We start from the raw sequence: 24,495 nt of genomic DNA, 5'->3' as shown, positions 1-24,495 counted from the left end.
TTACAGTATCGCAATATATTGCACTGTATCGACTTGTAACCCCTGCATTGTGATACGTATTGCCAGATTCTTGCAAATGCACAGCCCTACATGTAATTACATGTTCATTATGAAACCAAATCAAATAGTTACTGGAATAACTTCATAATAAACAGCAAGTGTAGCATTGATCATCGTCCTCAGTCCACGTGTCATCAAACAATTCAATTCAATTCAATTCAATTCAATTTTATTTGTATAGCGCCAATTCATAACAGAAGTTATCTAGGACACTTTTCAAATAGAGCAGTTCAGACCGAACTCTTTAACATTAATTAAGAGACCCAACAGTACCACCAGAGCAACACTTGGCACAAGGGCAAGGAAAAACTGCCTGTTAAAAGCAGAAACCAGTACAGATCCTCCGGCTCTAGGTGGGTGGTCGTCTGTCTGACCAGTTGGGGTGAGAGAGAGAGAGAGAGAGAGAGAGAGAGAGAGAACGACAGACAGACAGACAGGTGCACAGCAACAACAGTATTGGCAATGGCAGTCAAGCAGGACCATGGCAGGAGGCTCCACCAGGATCCATGAGAACCTGCGAGACGAGCACAAGAACTCCGAGGAAGAAGTGGAGTTAGTAACATGCATTAAAGGGACATGAATGAGTGCAGAAAGAGAGAGGAAGAGAGTAGCTCAGTGCACCATGGGAAATCCCGATAGTCTAGGTCTATAGCAGCATAACTAAGGGATGGTTCAGGACTCACCTGATCCAGCCCTAACTATAAGCTTTATCAAAGAGGAATGTCTTAAGCCTACTCTTGAATGTGGAGAGGGTGTCTGCCTCCCGAACCACAACTGGAACTGGTTCCACAGGAGAGGAGCTTGGTAACTGAAGGCTCGGCTCCTGTTCTACTTTAGAGACTATAGGAACCAAGTAGCCCAGCATTCAGAGAACGTAGTGTTCTAGTGGGGTAATAGGGTACTATGAGCTCTTTAAGATATGAAGGGGCCTGACCATGAAGAGCTTTATAGGTGAGGAGGAGGATTTTAAATTCAATTCTACATTTTATAGGGAGCCAATGCAGAGTAGCTAGTACAGGAGAGATGTGATCTCTTTTTCTAGTTCCTGTCAGTACTCGTGCTGCAGCACACAGTGCATCCATTAATCAACATGCTGTATGGTGATTAGCAGTGTGATTGGCTGCTGTAAACTGTGTCCTCACTAACCTGCCCTGCCTGCCAGCTGGACTCACCACAGGATCTGGATTACACAGATAACACTCACTATCACTTAACATGTGTGACTGTAAGCCCTGACTCTCAGTGACTCTTGTGTGTGTATGTGTGTATGTTTGTGTGTGTGTGTGTGTGTGTGTGTGTGTGTGTGTGTGTGTGTGTGTGTGTAGTCATCAACTCTTGGCTGAATTAATCAGCAAATTATGAGTTTGGAAATTGTTGGAAAGTGTTATGGAGGTGGCATAAGGCTGTTTATGCTGGATACAGCTGTTATTAAGATATACACATGTAAACAGTCCTATACTAGAATCAATGATGAGTTTATGTTTTAGTGATTGTATTCGTATCAAATGGATTGTAGGTCAGTTTAATTTAATGAGAGCCTCATTGGAAGTGCACTACAAAGGCTGCAACCTCAGAAGATATCCACTTGATTTGTCTAATTTGGATGTTGGAAGCCTTATATTTGCTTATGAAATGTACATTTTATTTTAGATGGAGCAAGGTTTGTGGATTTGTGTCCTCCATCACCTAGATTGAAAACTCATTTGTAAGGAATCTTGTAATGACATTTGTTTTAAGGGATAGTTCAAGTTTTTTAAAGTTGGGTTGTATGAGGTTCTTATGCATAGTCAGTGTATTACCTGCAGTATATTCCTCCACCTCAAGTTTGAAGAAGCAGACAGGAGTACTGGTATGGAAGCTAAGCAATGCGTATATTTTAGCCAGCTAAAAGAATTAATATCATACAGCCCTTTCCAATGGAAAACTGAAGCTGTTATCCATCTATGGCTATGTCCACACTGCAAGCCTTAAAGGTCCAGTGTGTAACATTTAGCAGGCTCTATAAGCAGAAATGGAATATAATATTCATAGGTATGTTTTCATTAGTGTATAATCACCTGAAAATAGGAATCTTTGTGTTTACGTTAACTTATAATGAGCTGTTTTTATCTACATAGTGGGGTCACCTTCTATATAGTTCGCCATGTTTCTACAGTAGTTACGCGTTTTGTGGCACTGTATTTTCTTCTTTGCAATTGGAAGGGGACGGGGAAGCGAGGGAGTTGCGATCTACACCGCTAGATGCCACTAAATCCTACAAACTGGTCCTTTAACACTCAATTCTGATTTATTTCTCAGACTGTCACACTTTCATTTAAAAAAACAGGTCGCAAAAACCTCACATGTGCCTGCAGTGTGAACCTAGCCTATGATCTCTCCAAAGCCACCAGACTAAAGTACATATAAATGCTACTGTGGGTAATACTGTGACTATGGGTAAGAACCTCATACAACCCAACTTTAAAAAACCCAAACTATCCTTTTAAGACAGACATGAAAATTGGTGACCCTATCCTTTAACATTTCTAAAGCATGCAACAGTGTGGTAAATAGTTAGCTACTTTGCCGGCATTCATTAGTTTCCATTTATTTCATTGCATTATACACTGTGAAAACTAGCTTGATTGAAATGACAGATACATAAAACTTAAACGTGAAGAATTTAGTGGCATCTAGTGGTGTAGTTGCAGATTGTAACTCACTCGCCTCACCCTACCTTTCTAAGCACAAGGGAGAAAGTATGGTGGCTGTGAAATGCGCAAAAAACGTGAACGGCCCTAGATGGCCTGTAGAAACATGGCGGTTCAACATGGTAAAACATGATAAAAACAGCTCATTCTAAGGTAACAAAAACACAATGGTTCTTATTTTCAGGTGATTATACACTAATGAAAATATACTCATGAACATTAAATTATTATATGTAAAATGTCATACACTGGATCTTTAGGTAAGCTACATTAGATAAGACACCCTTCTTTATCCTTGTCAGAGTTGTCTTATCTCTGTGTGGATGTGCAGACTCATCTGAGCATTCACGTGCTGAAATCTGAGATATGAACAGTGTGCACTGACTTTGCTTTGCTGTGGAAAATTCAAACCCTGCAGACACAATAAGCATGGACGTGCTGAAAAGGAGAATGGGAATTTGACAGATCCATGCATTACTCGCACCGTGTGCTGTAATACTTTTTGACATAATGCCCTTTCTCTTTTCCCCCAAGTGTGCATGGGGGGTTTGAAAGGGAATGAGGATGAGGAGGAGGTGCTACAGCTAATGGAGCACACAGCTCAGGCCCAAGAAAGAAGCCACTTTGAAATAATGCCATGTAATAATAAATAAAGCAGCTCTCTGTGGCGACTGGCTGCCTCCACACTGTTTACTGCAGTTAACAGAGCGAGGGAGGAGGGAGTTGATTCAGCATCACAGGCAGCCACATTGATCTGTTTTGTCTGTCCGAAAGTCATTTTAAGTTGCTTTGAACAGGAGGCGTCTGGTGTCTAGGCAGGGCTAATAACAGGGTTCCATATGCCAGGAGTTAAACCTGTTCGGATTAGTCTCCAACCTGTCAGCCAATGAGAATCCCTCACTCACACTGAGGAGGTACTACACTATACTACAGTGGTTCCCAACCAGTAACCCCACAGCCTGTTGGATTCCCCCAACCATTTATCAACACCACTGGGGATATTTTTATTTCATTTAAATGTGTCAAAACTGCAGTAGGTCATTTTTATAAAAATAATGAATAAATAACTTTTTAGCTAATCATATTTGCCGAAACCTTCACTACATCCTGACAGTAGTACACAGGTTCCTCTGGCTCCTCCTAGTGCTCCTAATGGTATTTGCAAGAATCCACCGGACCTGAATGAAAACAACCAATTAGTCTGGAGTGGTGGACTACTGATAGGCCCGCTTTATAGGGGCATGCAGTCAACATGGCTTAAAACTTGTTTCTGATAAGTCAGGCTAGATGTTCAACATGAACATACAACTCAGGATAGAGCAGTCTGCATGGCTTTAACAATTGCATTACACTCTCTTTGTATATTGTCTCCTGAGTATCTCCTTTCTCTACATCCTGGAACACCCTCTCTCTCTCTCTCTCTCTCTCTCTCCCTCCCTCCCTCCCTCCCTCCCTAATGGCCTCATTGCCTTTCTTCCTTTTAAGAGCTTGTTATCACCGTGTCTCATTATCATCTCTCTCTGAGTCTCAGTTTAATTAAATTTAGTGGCTGCTTCATTGGCCCAACATGATGATTCCTTAAGGCGATAAAATAAACTACAGTCACTAAACCCAGCCGCAGCATGACTATTCATATCCCTCAGTGTGCGATGACAAGTCAACACATTCACATTGGTCCAACCAAGTTCCCCCAATAATATCATGACATTCACTCATTCATCAATCTTCAACTTTTAGTGGGAGGGAGGATTCATTAGTAGTTAACAGCATTTCTATCTTTCTATCCGCGCAGAGGGCCAGGATACATTGATTACTGTACCAAAGCGCAACTTTATCAGATGGGCGATCAAATATGATCCTATTTGATGAAGGAAATACACTCTGGTTTTCCCTTTGATGTCTTCCAGCTGCTCTCCGCCTCACCTCTGCTAACTGCTAATGTAGCTGCCGTTAGCGTGCTTAGCAGCTTCCCAGTGAACACAGCCTCTGAGACAGCCAGCCAGTTGCTAACTGTTAGCTAGTTAGCCTGTGCAACTAATGTCAGCTGACTCAGCCCTGGGATAATAAAATACGTAATGCCTGCAGCGCTCTATTGATACTTCATTTAGTTCGAAACAGAGAGCTGTTTGCTTCCACATATGTACGTATTTCCTGTAGAAACTGGCAGCTAGGGAGGGACTTGTAGCGGTAGCCAATAACCCTGAATGTGTGTTACACATATATATATTTATATACAAATACAGACATATATATACACATATAGCCTATATGATATGTATACACACATATATTTATTATGAGGGTCACAATAGATACCACTCTCAATTCTGTATACCAAATATGAAACAACTGGCAGTTGTTAACTTAGTTTAGCATACAGAGTAGAAACAGGAGGAAACAGCTAGCCAGCTTTCAAAATCCACCAACCAGCACATCTAAAGATATTAATATCAATAATTAACATGTTATATCTTCTTTGTTTCATCTGCTAACACCAGAATGTAAAAATGACATCATGTTGTCACCGCGAGGTTGCCAACGGAGACTTAATGAAGTCTTTACTGTACTGTATTATGTCATTTGTGTGAAGGAGAATCAGTTGTTATATCTGGATATTGACGTCAAGTTGTTGCTTTTTTAGGGCAGAATTTATTCAGGAGGAAAACCGAACCATATTGACAGATGGTGAGAGCTCTTTCCCCTTCAAGCTCCCGCAGCTTACAGTATCACAGCAATTTGTGGATATCAGAAAGAAAATGCTGGCGGTCAGACTGAGGTTAAGAATAAAACTGGCTCCATTTGGCACATTGAAATTACCACAGACTGAAGGAACGTGTCATCAGAGCGAGGGATGTGCTTTAAACAGAGAGCGGTACTATGAATCTCCCTCCATCCCTCACACACACACACACACACACACACTGCGAGTAACCATAGTGACAGAATGGGGTGTGAAACGGGGAAAGCAGATGCATGATGGGATGTCAGCAAGTGAGTCAGCGTTCTGCGTGGTTGAGGCTGGACCGTCACACACTTCCTGGTCGATGCTCCTTCCTCTTCCTGGCAATGGCGCCATTAGGGAGAGAGAGAGAGAGAGAGAGAGAGAGAGAGAGAGAGAGAGAGAGAGAGAGAGAGAGATTTAGGAATAGATAGATAAATCAGGTGTTAATATTTATACCTAACCCTTCAACAAGGAAAACTAATATTATTATTAGTATTAAGAGCTTTTCATTCCCTTTATTTCAGCTTTTTATCTTGCAAGGTTATATGTTTTCTCTTTTGTGTGTGTATGTCCACAGAAGGTATTGTTTTAGTGACAAATGAACAAATCCAATGTTATTTACTGTTCACGATCAAACCCTTACAACTGGTATTTCATTTGCAAGCTTTAGATATTTATATGCTGATCTATGCACTCTGTGTCATACCTTGCAATAATTATAGAGGTGGTTCATTTTGGTAGTTAAAGCTGCAGTTATTTTTTATAAAACTATTTTTCATACTTATATGCTGAAACTTTCACTATATCCTGACAGTAGAACATGAGACAGATAATCTGTAAAACAATCAGGTTCCTCTGGCTCCTCCTAGTGCTCCTAATGGGATTTACAAGAATCCACCAGGTCTGAAGGAAGACGCCTTGGAGGCTTAAAAACAGTTTATTATTAAGTCTAATTCCCAGCATCCAAAAGTGTCTGTACATGAGACAGCTATTTTCCTTGGCTCTGATTGGTTACTTTCGTTCAGGTGAATTCTTGCTAATACCATTAGGAGCACTAGGGGGAGCCAGAGGAACCTGATTTTTCACAGATTATCTGTCTCATGTACTACTTTATAACCTACTGCAGCTTTAAACGTACTACAGGGAGTTTATAATGGTTTATGAAACAGTCTCAGTTAAATAAAAATGCCTCTGCATGGATTACGTAAACAAACGACCATCAGAGAGAAGACTGGCTATTTCTATATAGTTATTCTGTATGCCTGCCATCGGGTTGGATGAAACGAGGCAGCAGAAACACTACTGCTTTTGTCCACAGGGGTTGCCAGAATCAATACAAAATGAAAATTGCTTGTGGGGGCTTTACAATTCAACATTGAGTATTCAATGGTGATTCTATTTCAAAATTAGGTATTGCAGTTGCTTATAAGAATAAAATCTTTATGCAACTATTTGCTAGTCATGACTATTATGGTGGAACCTCAGTCACCCTGCAGGAACTGAGACAATGTGGCTCAGATGAGAATCGATGAAAATCTGATCCCTGCTCCTTCGTGGGTTTTCCATCAGTTTTTCCATCAATAATCCTCTCAGCTACACTGCAGTAAGAGGACAAGATTTTATGGTTTAGCCGTCCAGCACCTGAGGCTAAACTGTAAACAAGACCTTTGTGTGTGTGTGTGTGTGTGTGTGTGTGTGTGTGTGTGTGTGTGTGTGTGATAACCCAATCATGTGTTGGTTTTTGTTCTTACATTGCTGCTCTGTCTCATTAACTCCATCCAGGACTCCATCAACAACAACTCTTTAGGCAAGAAGGACAGCTGGAAGGACTCCCGCTCCTCCTCCCCACACATTACAGGTAAGGACACGGAAAAAACAAAACAACAAAAACAGATAAAGAAACACACTTTTTTCATCACACAAATTTCATCTTTCTGCTTCAAATTCAAACCTTACACATTTAGAAAAGCAAAGACAGTGAGTTTATATTTTATTTAAAGGTCCAGTTTGTAGGGTTAAGTGGTGTTGTTGCAGATTGCAATTCCTTCATGTCACCCTCTCCTTCCAAGGAGAAACTACGGTGGCTGTGAAACTGGTGAAAAATGAGAATGCCCCTATCTAGAGTCAGTGGAGTTTTTTGTCTTCTCTGGGCAACTGTAGAAACATGACATTTCAACAGTGGTTCTAGATAGGGCTGTTCCCGTTTTTTTCGTGGTCACTGTAGTTTCTCTGTCCTGCTTGGAAGGGGAGGGTGAAGAGAATAAGTTGCAATCTGCAACTACACCGCTGGATGCCACTAAATCCTACACACTGGACCTGAGAGGCACAAGGGCGAAGTGAAGATGCACTAATACATTGCTGGAGTACACTCAAAAGACGGACAACAAGTACAGACAAAAACAAGTACAGCCAAACAAAGTACAATAATACAAAAATGTTTTCTGTACCTACAATATAGAAACAGCATAATACAACAACAACAATGCTGAAATTCTGTCTGCAAGATGCTAAAATAAAATGCTAAAATGACATGTGCAAATAAGATACTAAAATACAAATTGCAAATTGAGCGGGGTTATTGCACAAGAAACAAAGAAGTTTTTACTCCTTTTGCACTTGAACCTTGGTACTCTAAATCTGAGTTTCAAACTCAGGGTGCAGGAGCTGGTTTCTATAGTCAAGTGTAGGCCTTGTTAAGAAACTGCTGATCAAGGATAGCCATGAGGGGGGTCTGTTGGACACCTATCACCTTCCCAGTCATCTTAATAATGTGGTTCAGGAGGTTTTTATCTTTTTTGTTTAGGTTAACCGTACCATTTATACAATTTTAGAATGATAAAACAAGTACAAATGTTACAGACTGCATCCAAATTTCAAATTATTATTGATGACTGTTCCAAGATATTTATACTGTTTGACAAATTCACACAAATTGTGTTTTGGTAGTACATAAAAGTACAAGAGTGACAAGAGATCCTCAAGTGAAATCATGTGGATTTTTCGACTGTTCCTGTATCTCTTATCCAGGATAAACTGCTTACTGTTTGCCACTTTGATAATCCCTCTGTATACATCAGGTTGCCTAATACATAATCTGATACTTTTATTTGTTTGCGGGTGTTAAGGGGATCTAACACCACCGGCTATTCAAGCAAAACCGGAGGACAAAGTCCGGAACAGCACGCGCCGCCCCGCCCCAAAACCACCCATTGCCAATGGAGCCAACAGCAGGGCCAACACTCAGGCTGCTGCCACCACAGCAGACACACGCGCTCGACCACGGGACAGACAGGTGTCCGGGGCCACGCACACACAGTCCTCCAGCACACAGAGGAGTCAAAGGAGAGGAGGAGGAGGAGGAGGAGGAAGAGGGGGAGGAAGAGGAGTGACAGCGATGAGAGAGAGGAGCCTGGGGGACATCAGAGGAAAGGATGGAGTGACAGCAGTGAAGGAAGATAGAAGAGGAGGAAGACTGTGTGAGGAGTCCAAGGGGAAGGAGAAAGAGAGGAATGGACATCAGAGGCCAAGAGAAGCAAATGGACTGAAAAGCCGGGGGGCTGATGGGAAGGGAAAAGTAGGTGCTAAAGGGGGTAACAGAGGAGGGGGCCTCAAGCCAAATAACATGCTGTCTAACCACGAAGTTTATCTGACAGCTATGGTGGTCCCACGCACGCCTGTAGCACCAAGAAACCAGGACAAGACCCAAGACAAAGGTAATAAACCCAACCTTAGAGGACAGGGTGGTGGGTACTGTAACTTTTATTTTTGCCAAAAGGAGAGTAGTTTTTTGTGAGATGAGGGTTTTAACAATTTAAAACGCTTTGTAGAGCTGAGGGAAACTGCAGAGTTGGTGATAATTCTCTCTACGTTTAGCACCACCCACAGTTTGATCCATTGTTAACATTCTAAAATATTTGGTATACTTTTTAAATAAAATACTTTTTAATGTTCAGGCTTGGGGCAAGGTATCAAGTATTTTTAAGTCAAAAGGCTCAAAGTCCAAGTAAAGTCATTGCTGTTAAACTCGACTTGCAAGTCTCAAATTTTGTCAAGTCTTCAACTCTAACCCCAACTGGTCGAGGCAGACACCACCCACTTAGAGCTGGACTCTGTCCGAAGTTTCTGCCTCTTAAAAGGAAGTCTTTCCTTGCCAATGTCGCCAAGTGCTTGCTCATGGTGGGAACTGTTGGGTCTCTGTAAATAATGTTATACAGAGTTCGGTCTAGACCTGCTCTGTTTGAAAAGTGTCCTAGATTGTTATGAATTGGCGCTATACAAATAAAACTGAAAACACACCTCTGCTGAGTAGTACTGTGAAATTTCTGGGTGTAGTGGTGTTGCATAAGTGTAAGTGGTTCGCAAATACCTTTATTTGTGAGTTACTCCTCCTCCACATATCTACCTACTGTCCATATGTTGTGTTCTTAGGCCAAAACCATGACAGGACCCAGGACAACCCCCAAGTCCTCTCCCGGTCCAGCAGCGAGGGAGGGTCAAACAGAATGTCCCTCAGCTCAGACACAGAGGGCCCCCCACCAGGGCCCCTGCATCCCTCTCTATCCCACCGAACCAACCCTGACATCAGCGAAGAAGAGGGGGACGGAGATCCGACTCCGTGCATGAACGTCCAGAATGGTCCGACCCACTGCCTTGCAGATAACGAGAAAACAAAGATGGACAATATCAAGTCAGAGGTGGATGCAGGGGGACGAAAAGGTGACAATAACACTGAAGTGGATGGCACCAGCTCTGTCACTCAGGGAGATCGTGCGGCTGCTCAGACTTTACCAAAGAGTGAATCTACAGCAGGGTTGAATTATGACTCTGTTAAATACACTCTGGTGGTCGATGAACACGCTAAATTGGAGCTGGTCAGCCTCAAGGACTGCTTGCACGGTTACAACGAGCACAATGATGACAGCGATGCTGAGACGGTCTATCAGTCAGCCAATGAGGAGGAGGACCCAGAGTATGAGGAGGAGAGGAAGAGGAGAGAAGAAGCAAGGAAGCAAGGTAATGATACCAATTCATTTCCAACATGGCTGAGCACATTTCTGTCACAAAGCACTAGAGTTGGTAGCTAAAATTCTAAAAAAGAGATACTGATTGCTTTTTTTTTTTGCCATCATTGCTTTTCTAAAAACCTGCCAGTAGTAGGGTTAAAAAATGCAAACTTGGTGGATGGCCCAGAGGAAAGTTCATTAAATGAAAAGGTTTATCCCTTTGGAAGCATGAATGCTCTCAGTAAATTTCATGGTTATCTGCCTGTTCAAACATCTGGTGTACAAAGCTGACATTGTGTCTCGATGGTGGTGCTGGACCATAAGTCAGTAAATGTCCAGAATGAAAATGGTTCATCCTTTAGGAAGCATTAATATGAATATCAGTTTGTTAGGTTTATTTTCTTTTGTAGAAGAGTAACTTCTAAGAGGAAAGGTCAGGGGTCAAGGGGGTCACCAAAATCATTATATCCATAACAGACTTAACAGAAATCTTGGCAGTATATCCTGTTCTGAATTTGAGTTTCAGAACAGAAGAGAGTTGAAGAAAAAGGCAGATTTAGTGGCTGACAGATAATACAATCTTTAAAAAACAAAACTGTTCCAACAATGGCTGAAAAATGATATGTTCACATAGGATCCTATTGGTTATAACAAAAAGAGAAAATCTGTTTTCAGTGCTTTAAAAGCTATATAAAACAATATAAAAACATTATATTTTTTTATTCTTACACTCAGCTTTGCAATAAAATGCATTTACCTTTAAAATGAGTGACAAACCTCAATGTGTCATCATACACGATACAAATAGCGTAAAGACTTGGGAGGATGTATGTATGTCTACAATGAGAAACATTTATTTCTTAACATCCTTTTTCTTACAGTGACTTCAGCTTCATTTTTCAGTTTGTGGATCTAACGAAAGGATTTGAAAATGTATCTGTAATCTTCAGCGGCATAGTTGTGAATCACACTGCTTTTAAGAAAGCTGCTGTAATAGTGTAGTGCTTTAACTGTTTAATTTATTTGTCCTGTAAGGTGCAACTATTTATTCAAATATTTTAATATTTGTTAAAGTAGACCACCTAAAAGATCATGTTAGAGCCATCTCTTTCATTTGATCTTTCTGTAATCAGTTTAACCTTTCCTTGTTTTCTGCTCCAAGAGAGGAGGAAAGAGGAGGAAAAGAGAAGAAAGGAGGAGGAGGAGACGAAGAGGAGGAGGGAAGAGGATGTGAAGAGAAGGAGGGAGGAAGAGGTAAAGAGGAGGAGGGAGGTTGTGGCAAGGGTCTGCAAGCAGTCCAAGGTAACCACAACTTCAGAGGAAGATGAGTCTAACGGAGGAAGGGCTGGAGCTGCCAGAAGTAGGAAGTTCCTCAACCTGTTTGCCAACAACAGCAGCCATTACAGTGCCACCGGTTTGTGTATTCTACAAATATTCGACTGTCTGCATCACAGTTTATGTCTGCCATTTTATATTGTAACAAATAGAGAGGTAATATGAGCTACGATATATTTGCACTGATATACCAAAAATAACAGGCCAAAAAAGACATGATGTAGTCTTGACTTCCATTGTCAGGGAAATATAATTGAGGTCTTTTAGCTACGTGTTTGTACTGTGGAATGCTATCATTTCTAAACACAACCAATGGTCCAAATGAATTAATAATTAAACCACCAGGCCTTTTTGAATGGGTGAACAGATCCGAGACCAGAGATCTCTACATCTAATGAAAATAATGTGTTCAGATTATTGGTTATTGGTTATTGGTTATTGGTATTGTTGCTTTCAATCCATTCATTCTTAGGGTCCCAAAGCTGAAGGGGTGGGAGTAGCGACATGCATTTATGTCAGTTTCATATTTCCACCGAGAGACACCAAAGTCAAAAGTTTAGGCCCCTAACCCTAACCCTAAACGTCAACGTCAAAATGGGATTACTTTATTTTGTGTTTGCTTTTTTTAATTAAAGGATGAATATGAAACAAAATACAAACTGTGAGCTGTTGAGAATAACATCAATGCTGTATCATTCAGGCGCTGGGTCATTTGGTCTGTTCTCCTGTGTTTTGGATGGAGTGGAGAGACAGCAGAGCCACAGAGCTGTCTACAGGTTAACACATATGACATTACACAAACTCATTGTGGCATGTCCAAATAAACACATAAGACTAAACTCTGTAAATGTTTTTATTTTTAGGTTTGTCCCTCGTCATGCAGACGAGCTGTGCCTGGAAACAGATGACCCGGTGTTAATACTAAACCAGTCTGAGGACCTGTGGTGTCAGGGCTACAACATGAGGACTGGAGCTACCGGCATATTCCCTGCCTTCTATGCCGTCAGGGTTGCCAAAGATCTTAGCCAAGGTATATTGCAAATAACTGGACTGTATAAACAGAATATCACCACCATCAACAACATTTGATAATCTAATGTTTCTTTGTGCTCCTTTCTTCTCTCAGTCCAGAAAGATGGTTGGATAGAGCAGTTCCTGGTGCGATTCCTGGGTTCAGTTCAAGTCCCTATCCACAAAGGCAATGACGTACTGTGTGCTGCGATGCAGAAGGTACATACATACAGACACTGTACAACAGAACCACAGCATGAAGGCTGATTAAGAGTGATATATAACCTCCAGCTCCACATGGCGTAACAACCAAATAAAAGCTAATTGAGCCTTCCTAAGTCCCACCCCTTTTAGAACCTCGGTCAACTTCCTCCTTCCCTGTACTGAGATATGCTGTGCTAGACTCATCAGTGTTGACAAGATAACCACATTTTGAAAATGGTTCAAAGATAAAAGCGCCATATAGTTACATATTAAGTTAGATAATGTTAGCTAACTAGCTTACTAATCTAGTTAGTTTGGGTTTTATCGCACTTTCACTGTTTGGCTCAGTCACAGTGCTCTTATCATCTCATTTCCAGGCAAAAATCAAACCCACTGTATGCTAATTGCTAAATTCCAAGTGTCAAACTACAATGGTAAATGGACCTGTACTTGTATAGCACCTTTCTAGTCTTCTGACCACTCAAAGCACTTTTACACTACGTGCCACATTCACCCTTTCACACACATTCACTCAGTGATGGCAAAGCCCATCCAACAAAAATTCAGTATCTCAGTATCTTGCTCAAGGATACTTCAACATGTTGCACCAGGAGCTGGGGATCGAACCCACAACCTTCCAATTAAGGAATGACCCGCTCTGCCTCTGAGCCACAGCCGCCCATGGATTTCCTCTGCTCCCAAGAGGTCAAAACAAACAAGTGCAGCTGAGTATTAACAGTCAACCTGAAAAGGTCTTCATTTAGTTCCTTCCTTCCTTTAGTTTGATGACCTCTCGGTATCCAGACTTGGTATCCAACACAACAACAAGATTGCTGATGATCTATCTTTCTTGACTCTGATTGGTTGTTTTCGTTCAGGCCCAGTGGATTCTTGCAAATACCATTAGGAGGAGCCAGAGGAACCTGATTGTTTCACAGATTATGAAGTTACTTTCATACTGCAGCCTTAACTGACTGGAATGCAATGTGTTATGTAAGTGGGGAGCTGTACCTGCTGCAGCTAATCACTGTGTTTTCTCTAAAGCCTTCACTGGGTCCAAATCCTTATTAAGAACATTACAGCACAGAGCTGTTTAGCTTCAGGCTTAGTTTGTAAGGAGACACGTTCTCGCTTTTCACTCCATGTTCTACATTTTACTTTTCACTCTGTAGCAGGTTAACCTCACTTTGTGAAATAAATCGGATTTGATTGATTCCTGTAGTGACGATCATTGTTGGAACACAAGAAGGTGTTCTTAATACTGATGAGGTGAATATAAGCCTGGTCCATCCTGGAAAGTGTTGATTTTTATATTGGGAGCCATTTTAACAGATTAGAGCAGCCACACAGCCACGTGAGCCACATGTCTCAGCTGCAGCCACGCTTTAGAGTTCAAGTCTTGCCTATTTTTTCTGTGAGTAAAAATAAACAGTGAAATGATCTGTTCATAGTCATATTGACATTATACCAGCAACATATACACCTTTCACAACAGTTTTAATGTCTACATCTGTAGAATATGACTGTATCTGTTTGAGATTAAAAGCTCTCTTAAATTTCTGTGGACAGAATCCATTCATTTGTTAAAAAGGCTTTTATTGTATGCTATTTATCAAAGGCAAACTCAGTATAGAAAGAAAAGACCAGGCTGGCAGCAGCAGAAACGCTGTCTGTGTGAACCAGGTTCAACAAAATATAGAGGAAAATGCGCCAGGTCAAGAGTTGATGAAATGTTAAAACATGTTTCTATTTGGTGTTTATTGGCTACATATTTTTACAATTGGAGAATGTAAGAATCACTTTACACACATTTACAAGAATCCACCGGGCCTGAAACGGAAACAACCAATCAGAGCCAAGAAGGATAGTTGACAGTTGTTACTTATTTTCAGGGCGTCAAATACAGACACTTTGGGACTCTGGGAATGAGACTTAACAATCAACTATCTTCAAGCCTCCAACCCAAAGCGTCTTTAAATCAGAGCCTCTGATTGGTTGTTTTAGTTCAGGCCTGGTTGATTTTTGCAAATACCATTAGAAGCACTAGGAGGAGCCAGAGGAACCTGATTTTTTTACAGATTATCTGTCTCATGTACTACTTTTTTTAAAAAAATGACCTATTTCAGCTTTAAAAAAGTAACCATTATTAATTTCCATATCATTTTTTTCATTAAAGCTACAGGGAGCCAGTGGAGAGGGGATAACCCTGAGCTAGTCAGCATAAATCAGTAGATAACAAACAGGCAACCAGAATTACTAACTAAAATGAACACAGAAAGACTAATAGTCTAAATTAATTCATTGCACAAAGATGTCCAATTCACCACACATTTTAAGTAATTTCTTTCCAACTAAAAAAACATCATCAAACTAAACATCTTTAAACACAATTGATTCTAAGTCCTATCTACTCCACCTTCAGGTGTGGCCGTTCAGAACAAATACAAACACTTTTTTGATGACTGAAATGCAGTGTTGAAACTAATTCTGATGAGCATAAGCTGACCCTACTGGCCAGTGCTGGTGTGGATAGTCAAAGCTTCACAGGTATGTTTTGTCTGACTGACTTCCTGCTTATTATTTTACAGGTGGCCTGTAACAGACGGTTGGCAGGTCAGCCTCCCTCAGCCTGTGTGCTGGAGGTCAGTGTGAAGGGTGTGAAGATCAGTGTCCAGGACCAGTGTCAATCAGCTCACAGGGTACGTACTTCATCCATCATACCCTTTCTACTCCAGCTGTTGGAAAACCTGCAGCAGGTAAAATAATGATGTTGGAAAGGAGATCATTTGCTGTAGTAACTGTATGCGTACAGTACTATACAGTGGCAAACAGCAGTAACTACAAGTACTCAAAAAAGGTCGTGCTGATGTCAGCCTCTTTGCTTTGGATAAATGTTCTAGGATTTATCCTCACACACACCTACACAAACTTAATATTTCTGTCTCTGTCCCTCTTTGTCAGGGGGACCAGTGTTTCCATTTCTTCCAGCTGAAGAACATCTCTTTCTGTGGCTGTCATCCAAAACACAGCAAGTGAGTCGAACTACTTAAGGGATTATTTGATCTGATCAGTTCCCACACACAAAAGAAATGTATTTAGCTATATTAAATCTGCCTGTTTATTGGCATTGCATTTAGATGACAATTATGTAAACTTTGTGTACTACAGCAGGTTTATGTCAATGTACATAATTTGCACATAAACCTCCACACTGTAAGTTTCCTAAGAGTAATGATGATCGTTGTGCTGCAGGTATTTTGGTTTCATCACCAAACATCCTGACCAACAGCGCTTTGCCTGTCACGTGATGATGTCAGAGACAACATTACATCCTCTGGCGGAGTCTGTAGGGTAAGAGACATTACACTCAAAATTTTATTATACTATATTTTATATTCTATACATATCTTCTGACTTGCCTCTAGTGGTCCACAGAGCTGTCAATATTCAGACTATTAGTAGTGAGTAATTCCAGTGAAAAGGTGGTGTAAGGTTAGTTAACAAACAAACTTCCTTTCACATCACTTGACGGAGCCAAATCTCCAGGATAGATATATGGATAGATATATATATATATATTATATCTAAAAAAGTAAGGGTTCATGAACTCAAAAACAGCTGAGTGTTGAAATGGCACAGTGGCAGGGGCAGATCTAGAGAAATATTCATGGAGTGTCCAGAGGGTGGCATGGTGACTGTTAAGGGTTTAATCGTAATAAAATATATCAATATTTGCTTGGAAAAGCCCCCAAATGAAGATATTTAAACTAAAAAACATTGTGACACATTAGTAAAGCACTGAATAGAAATATCTAGAGGTGGCATTAGAAATCAATACATTGTTTTATTTCCAAATCCTCAGCCCCTTTCCAAATACTTTTACTGAATCTGAATACTCTTTTTTCATTCAACCTTCAACGACTAAATTAATTTCCGTTTTTTAACATGTTATTTTCAAAATAAATGAAATTTAACACATACATTTGACATCATTTGACACCAGACTGGAGTGGCAGCCGGGGTGACCGTGCATTTTTTATCTTCTAATTTGTATTCCTACCCAAAGATTAAACTCAACAACACAACTGTATAAAAAGTCGTTTTAATGCATACGTAATACTTACTGTATGTACTTCAGTAAAGAAAATGGAATTGAATGAATTAATTATATATATAGATTTTCTTTTTTATTGCCAGTCTGTGATTTGTTCATTTTCAACAGGGATCTTCTCACTCTTCCAAGACTGCACATAGCCACTAGTCACTGTGACCATAAAGGTGGCACTACTCTATAGAGGATATAAGCTACAATACAGTATAGAATTGAGGATTTATATCATATGTTATAATATTTGGAGAATGTTATAGATCCAAGATAAAACAGAAGGGTGGGATTGGGAGAGAAAGGCACAATCACAAATCCATCTGCTGCTTCAGCACCACGGACAGCGCCGTGGATTGCTCAATACACAGCACAGTGTCTCTCTGCTTATAGGGGATGGAGGGGGGGGGTCATGGTACTGAAGTACAAGTTTAGTTTTTTCTTTAAACCAAAAAAACAGAAAACTGATATATGTTTTGTTTTAAACCAACAACAAGAAAACTGTCTATTTTTTTCAGTTTTTCCAATGTCCATGAATAAAATCAAGTGGAACAAAGTTGAAGAATTGTTTGTTTTTGGTTTGGCTAAATTCAGCCAAATCATTATTCCATTTGAACCCCAAAACTAAATCACGTGGTACATTTGTTTTTGTTTCTAAATTAAAATTGATAAAACCAAATTCAAAGAATGGTCCAATTTAGTTGTTTGCTGTTTTGGTTTCTCACAGACAGTAGAATGGAGGGCAAATAGGAAGTGGATGGGAAGTGTAAGTTTTCAATAAAATTCAAAATAAAAGTACAAGGATCTATGTCCTGAGATAACTTTTGTTATGAATTGGCGCTATACGAATAAAATTGAATTGAATTGAATTGAATGTCAGATAGATGGATAGATAGATATTATCTTTTCTGTTCTGTCATTTAATTTTCTAATTCTGTTCTCTGGTGTCCCACAGGAGGGCATTCCAACAGTATTACAAGGAACACATTGGCTACTCCTGTCCCACTGAAGACATCTTCATTGAATAACACCTCTCCTCTATTCACACTATGTACTGAATACTCACTATGTGCTTGTAAGCCTGGACTTACATTGCAAAGTGGACCACAGATATATCTTCATCAGAGTACTTGCATGGTGGATTCCTTTTCTTGGCTGCATCCAGTGATACAGCGAGCTTGTCCCTCCTTTGACCATGTCACGATATAATTACCTCTATGGATGGATAGGATCACATGAGATGTTCCATACAGTGAGAACAAATGTAACATAAACCTACCCAAACTCAAACACAAATATCTGATAGTGATATATTTTGTTGGCTAAAGGTACGTAACTACACGCAGATAATGGATTTAAAACTATATGGACAGCCTTTCAGGACCATGGAGTTAATTTAATGACAGAATGTTTATATCATCAGTTGGTGACAAACCATGCTGAAATGAATAATCATTAATCAGTTTTAGCAGCTGATTAACCATTTGAGCTGCGTATCGAAAACCAGCAGTGCTTTGATGTCAGTGTGGACGATCACCAAAGTCATTAGGAGTCCTAATCTCATGACAGTCTATCCGGTATTTATGTAAGCCTGGAGAGGCAAGTGAGAAAAATGTTTGTGTTCCATTTTCTAAGTCTGTTCCTAATTGTTTTCTCTTTTGTGTTTATAACTTAAGAACAGTTGAAAAGAATTGTTTGCAAGGATAATTTTTTTCATCATGAAACAGGTGGAAAAAAAAAGTTTGGCAGGTGATTCTTTTTCCCATGCACTCAAAACCAAAATATTGTGTGTTATCAAGTTATTTAGCATTACTTCCATGTCTTTGAAATGTATTTAAATTGGCACTACGAGAAATTAAAACTCACCTGTAAGAAAACGTGAATGCTTTTATTCATTTTTAGATCTTGGGGTACCGGTGAAATTCAGCCTCTTGTGGTTGAAATGAGTATTACAACAACAAACACTTTTTTTCCACCCGTTCTTAACTCATAAACAAAGACAAGAAAACGTTTAGATCAGGCTTAGATAATGGATCACCAGAAATAGCCACATTCTTCTCAGGGCTACGTAAATATTTAAGTCGAGATATTTTAGTCTGGAACAATGTTGTACCGTCTTACGTTGACATCATCATTTTTATTTCTAGCCAGTGGTTTGCACTCATTTTGATGGTCACATGTAGTTAGAAAAGTGCATTCTAAAAATTCCAGTTTGCAAACTTGTGAATTTCTATGTAAAGTTGACTAAAAGTAAAAGTCTTGCATATTTTGATTTAAAATTATTCATGCGCCAAATGAACTTCTTTGTATAGACTATAAGTCAGTAACACAGACTACGGACAACCCTACGGAACCCCTGAGAGAAAAAAATATTTGTGTGATTCATTTTCTAAGTCTGATATAAATTGTTTTCTCTCCTTTGTTTATGACTTAAAAACAGTACCTTAGTTGTTGTTGTTTTTTTTATCTGAACACCAGGATCATTCTTCTAAATTACTTTATTTCATCTGTGAAAACAGGTCAAAAGAAGTTTTAGCATGTGAAATGTATTTATTTTTGTCAGGAACAAATGTTTGTAGTTGTGATACTCATTTCAGCCACAAGAGGCTCAAGTACAACACTACCTTATTTTCTAAATAGGACTAAAAGCATTTATGTTTTCTTCCAGATAAGTTTTAACTTCTCCATGCATTTTAAACACAAGATACATACAGTATATTGTATGTTAGCAAGTTATGTAACATCACTGTCATGTCTTTATTTGGCTAGAGAAGTATTCTAATCAGTACTAAGAAAAATTAAAACTTAAATGGACTCAAAACAGGATCACCAGATCCAGATGTATTCCTCACTTGCCGCTCAGGGCTTCTGTAGAAACATTTTACATTTTTATTAATAATTCTTAACTGGATATTTGGAATCATGATTCTGGTTGTATCCCATGCAATCACCATAGGATAAAACTGATCTACCAGTGACAACCAAATGACTATGAGGACTAAAAGGAAAGTTTGCACATTTTGAAATGAAATTATGCATGAATTTAAGTAGTAGGGAAAGTAGCTAAACGCAGCTACTTCTATAAGATTTGTATGTAATAGATCTATTTTACCTGTCTAACCGATAAAGTGCAATACAAAGGAGCATCTCCTTTACTTAACATTCATCCTTTTGACCAAAATAAAATTAGAATGTTGGGTGTGCATTCAGTGGGTCAGTCACAGAGGTGATCAGGAATACTGGGTATAAACTTCTCGTTACAGATAACCACAACATACACACTTTGGATATGATCATCTAAGAACAGGGCAAGACTGCATGTTGTGATGAAAAGAAGGTACATTTTCTGTCTTTAAATTAGCTTCATAACATGCAACAACAAAAGGTATATACAATGGACCTGCTTGTTTCTTTGCACAGATGAGGAACGACTGATGTTTCCCAAAAAGTAACACAAGTATAATTCTATATCTTATAACCCAGAGACTTGACAATCTACCGCTGAAGACCTTCGGAGTTGCTGTTAAGGTGCCTAATTTCTCTTTTTGCTGCTCGATGTTCCTTTTCTTCCAAATGTGGTCCTGACTACAAACCCTTTATTCAGGGTTCCTCTGGTTGAGCAATGACATAATGATTCCTTTAACTCTGTGTAGTAACAAGGCCTAAATGACGCTGTGCAATTTAGTATGTGTGCAACAGAACAGACTGGTGGGATGGTGGATCACTGTGCAGTCATGTCCAAGTCCGTCCACATCACTTTCAGCTCACACTTCTTTTGCGTTGCCTGCTCAAATCTTGGACCAAAGTTAGGGTCAAGTCGATGTGGAATACTTATTATTGGAAATGGAGCTTGTTTCAGTTTCTTTATTTAGCTTTGATATGTTTGAAAGTAAATACTTGGCTTTAAGACTTGACCCACAATCTGACTTCTTGTTGTCTAAAGGAGGATAATTCATTTTCCATGCAGCTCCTCCTTCCTTTTGCAGCCAGTAGAAGATAAGCTCCAGACTTAAAGCTGCACCAATCGACACTGTTCACAAATGGTCCGTTCTATGAAGACTTTTAGCCTCTTTTAGCTCATTGTTTTGGTTTTCCAGCACACAAACTACAATCTCATAAACCTTATTTCTAGCATCAGGCAGCTATTTTCAGCTAAAACAACAAGGTCTGATAAACTCGCTGTCTGCTGCCGGCCCAGCAGCAAACAGCAGTCAGACAAAGTGAGGGACTAGCTGGAGAACAGCTGAAGAGCCAGATATTTCTCTCAGGAGCACCAGACCAAAGCTACTAATAATTTTGGTTAATATTTATCTGTCATCTGAAACATGACTCAGAATGAATGCTAATGTTGCTCTGTGTCTGCTGGATGTGTAAGGAGACAGCTAGCTAACTAAGGAATGATGTAATGAATGATGTAAATAGCTAACTTAAGTAGTTTGTGTTTAGCTAACACAGATTAGCTTTCAGATGTAACAAGCTAGCTAACAATTGACCGAAATTAGCTAGATAGTTTGCTAGCATTTTGCTCTGTATATCTTTTTAACGTGCTGCGTCTCAAATCGTATACTGCCATTAGTACACTTCTATGTAGTACACTATGCACACTATGTCCTTAACGTACTTGCGTAATGTGTTTGGAACTTAACGATCGATAGATGGAGCATTAATGCCAATTCCGGCTTATTTTTCTGTGGATTTGCCTGCTACTATAAGTAGAAACTGCTTCTACTTTTAATAGCTATGCCCCCCCCCCCTTCATGTAGGGTGGAAATAACACTGTCGAATTGAATTGAATTGAATTGAATTGATGCCGACGCCGTGTACTCCTCCTACCCACGGAGAATGTACGTAGCGAAAAGTTCGAGTGTGACAAGTGTCCAGTGGGCCACACTCAACGTTTTGACCGTTATGAGTGCACCATCCATGTAGTTGCAGTGCGCTGCATGTTGCCACACTAATCAATGTGAACGCACTTATGTTATGTACTCAAAATAGTGAGAGTAAGTATGGAAGTATTCAAATTGTGACACAGCAAAAGACTGCTTTAGCATTAAATATATACCTAAGAGAGTTGAGGGTCAGTTGATGCAGCTTTAAGATCCAGGATTACATCTGCACAAGCAGTGGAACTATATGATGTAAACAGATTTGAGCAGGTAAAGTCAATGGAAATGAACCTTGAAATGTTTTGTGTTGGAAAAACAGTGCCTATTTTATTTAATTTTTTTCTGGTGCAGTGATGGTGACTGTCTTCTGTATTAACTGTTGACTTCAGATGTCTCCGATCACAGAATCTATTGAACAGCCAGTCTCATTCAGATGAGTGGTCATGTTGCTGAATATGACTTGGTACACCTAAGATGGCTGCCATGGAATGTTAAATAATGTGACTGGGACTCAAGAGTGAATGGTGCTGGTACTGCATTTCAGCCATTGTAGAACTGGTCAATATTACACCAGTTTTCTATGGGAAGAATCTAAGATGCTTGTAATGCAACATTTTGGTGAGATTTTGCACAAGTAAGTGGAACTGTAAGTCATTATTAGGATTGTAGTAGAAGTCCTAGCAACATTAATCGACATGGCTGAGAATCTTTTTTGTCCCATGATCTCACTGCTTTTGTAGCCATTAGGGAGGATAAAAATGCAAGGCAGAATATCTTATGTCTTAAATAGTCAGCTGAACCCTTTACATAGGACAAATCTTCTTTTTGACTAAAACTCCTTTCAGACAGCCATTATCTTCCATTACTTTCTGAATGGTATAAAAAGAATTAATTCAATTTCAATGGGAACCTGGAAGAAAGGAACATTTAAAGTCCTCATATGGTGTATTATCCACCATGTTATTCCATGCCAGCCATCCAGGGTGCACCGCGGGAAGTTGTTCGGATCCACCAGAAAGTGTCCTTTCTATGTATTTCACTTTTGTGATTCTAACACCATGGGGATCTACTGTACATGACTCATCTATATATATATATATCCTGTATAGATACTGTATGTATGTATGTTTGTATAGGAGTTATTATTGTATGCTGTTGGTTTGACCAAAACCTGGGTGTAACACCGCATGATATCGATGTTGTAAAATGAAGACGCACAGAAGATGGTGATAATGATGGTGGTTATTCTTGTCAATAAATCACGTTTACAACTGCAGTTAGAGTACATGTTCTTCAGTAGGAACCAAATCACCTTGTTTTTATTGAATATAAGTCAGTAACACAGGAATCTACAGAAGCCCTGAGAGGCAAGTGAGTAAAAACAATATTGTGATTTTTTCTAAATCTGATATTTAGGGGGCAGAACTGGACCCTCATTAAATTAGGGAATAATTTAAAAAATTATTTAAAATAGGCCTATTTGTGGAAAAAATATGTAATATTGGAGTTACATAAAAGCTTTGTATTTGTTTTCTTCCTAATTGTCCTTGAAATAGTGGTCTACCCTAACCCTAACCCTAACCCAGGATGAGACAGAGAGGAGAGAGAGAGAGATCCAGCTGCATTCAGGTGACAGAGAGAGTGATGCGGGAGGGGCCCCGCTGCCCCATCGGAGAGTCTGGGCAGGATGGATCAGAGACTGATCACACACTTCATTTTAGCGATCCTGCATTATGGCCAACTAGAATGACCGACTCTGATAGAGTGAACCTCGTACTTGTGATGGCAAAACCAACACCTTTCTCAGAGAGGGCAAAGGAACGCCAGCAGATGCAGAGGGCAGGGAACTCCCAAACTATTTGACATATTCCACATCCCACAACGGAAGGGATAAATTCGATAGGGACTGGATAGTATAGCAGCTCAAAAAAGGCCTTATTTTGCCTACCATGCTTGATGTTCTCCTTTGAAGTAGAGAAAAAGTCAACTAGTGCACTAAATTCCACAGATGGAGAGGAAGAGCAGAGGAGAGGAAGAGCAAGGGAAAATGAGAGATCTGGGCGCGGGGGGGCCCATCTAGGATTATCTCGTCCCGGGCCCAGGCAAGACTGTCACCTCGCCTGCTTCTAAAGCTCTGTTGCTAGCGGTATAGAGATACAAACACTCCCCTGGTTCTTTAAGCTCCCAGTCCAGGCAGCACAGACTGGCTTAGCAGTTTCAGTCCATCAGAAAACTCTTTAAATGGCAGATGACATTTTCTCCATAAATATGATCCAGTTTCAGCAAAATAGTTGGCCATTGTGGGAATGACAGAGGCACCAAATAATAATAATAATACATTTTATTTGTAAAGCACTTTTCATAAAAGAATTTCAAAGTGCTACAGAAACCAAGAAAAAAACAAAATAACAAAAAACACTAAGTGCAATAACACATTAAAATCAGCAACCATTCTACCTATTAAAACTCTGTTAAGCTGTTA

The 24,495-nt window shown here is 39.8% G+C and overlaps 2 protein-coding genes and 1 long non-coding RNA gene across 3 annotated transcripts in view; 1 reads left to right on the top strand and 2 right to left on the bottom strand.

Moving 5' to 3' along the window:
* The window catches only part of mapk8ip1a (mitogen-activated protein kinase 8 interacting protein 1a), a 32,883-nt gene extending 9,594 nt beyond the window's left edge, over positions 1–23,289 (top strand). The window contains exons 4-14 of the mRNA XM_051383170.1: positions 7,255–7,330; positions 8,598–9,185; positions 9,901–10,485; positions 11,638–11,889; positions 12,511–12,586; positions 12,674–12,840; positions 12,937–13,040; positions 15,614–15,724; positions 15,987–16,057; positions 16,278–16,376; positions 18,083–23,289. Coding sequence (XP_051239130.1) covers positions 7,255–7,330; positions 8,598–9,185; positions 9,901–10,485; positions 11,638–11,889; positions 12,511–12,586; positions 12,674–12,840; positions 12,937–13,040; positions 15,614–15,724; positions 15,987–16,057; positions 16,278–16,376; positions 18,083–18,155 — 2,202 coding nt within the window. The 3' untranslated portion in view covers positions 18,156–23,289. The remainder of the gene's footprint in view (positions 1–7,254; positions 7,331–8,597; positions 9,186–9,900; positions 10,486–11,637; positions 11,890–12,510; positions 12,587–12,673; positions 12,841–12,936; positions 13,041–15,613; positions 15,725–15,986; positions 16,058–16,277; positions 16,377–18,082) is intronic.
* dnaaf4 (dynein axonemal assembly factor 4) overlaps positions 1–24,495 on the bottom strand; it is a 161,068-nt gene that overhangs the window by 37,137 nt on the left and 99,436 nt on the right. The gene's annotated exons all lie outside the window — the stretch shown is intronic.
* The window catches only part of LOC127353805 (uncharacterized), a 247,663-nt gene continuing 223,671 nt past the window's right edge, over positions 504–24,495 (bottom strand). The window contains exon 3 of the long non-coding RNA XR_007881350.1: positions 504–574. This is a non-coding gene — a long non-coding RNA (uncharacterized LOC127353805). The remainder of the gene's footprint in view (positions 575–24,495) is intronic.

Source organism: Dicentrarchus labrax, unplaced genomic scaffold (assembly GCF_905237075.1).
Source record: "Dicentrarchus labrax unplaced genomic scaffold, dlabrax2021, whole genome shotgun sequence".
NCBI lineage: Eukaryota > Metazoa > Chordata > Actinopteri > Moronidae > Dicentrarchus > Dicentrarchus labrax.
The sequence above is the reverse complement of the archived record's forward strand: the minus strand, read 5'-3'. Positions and strand labels throughout refer to the sequence as shown.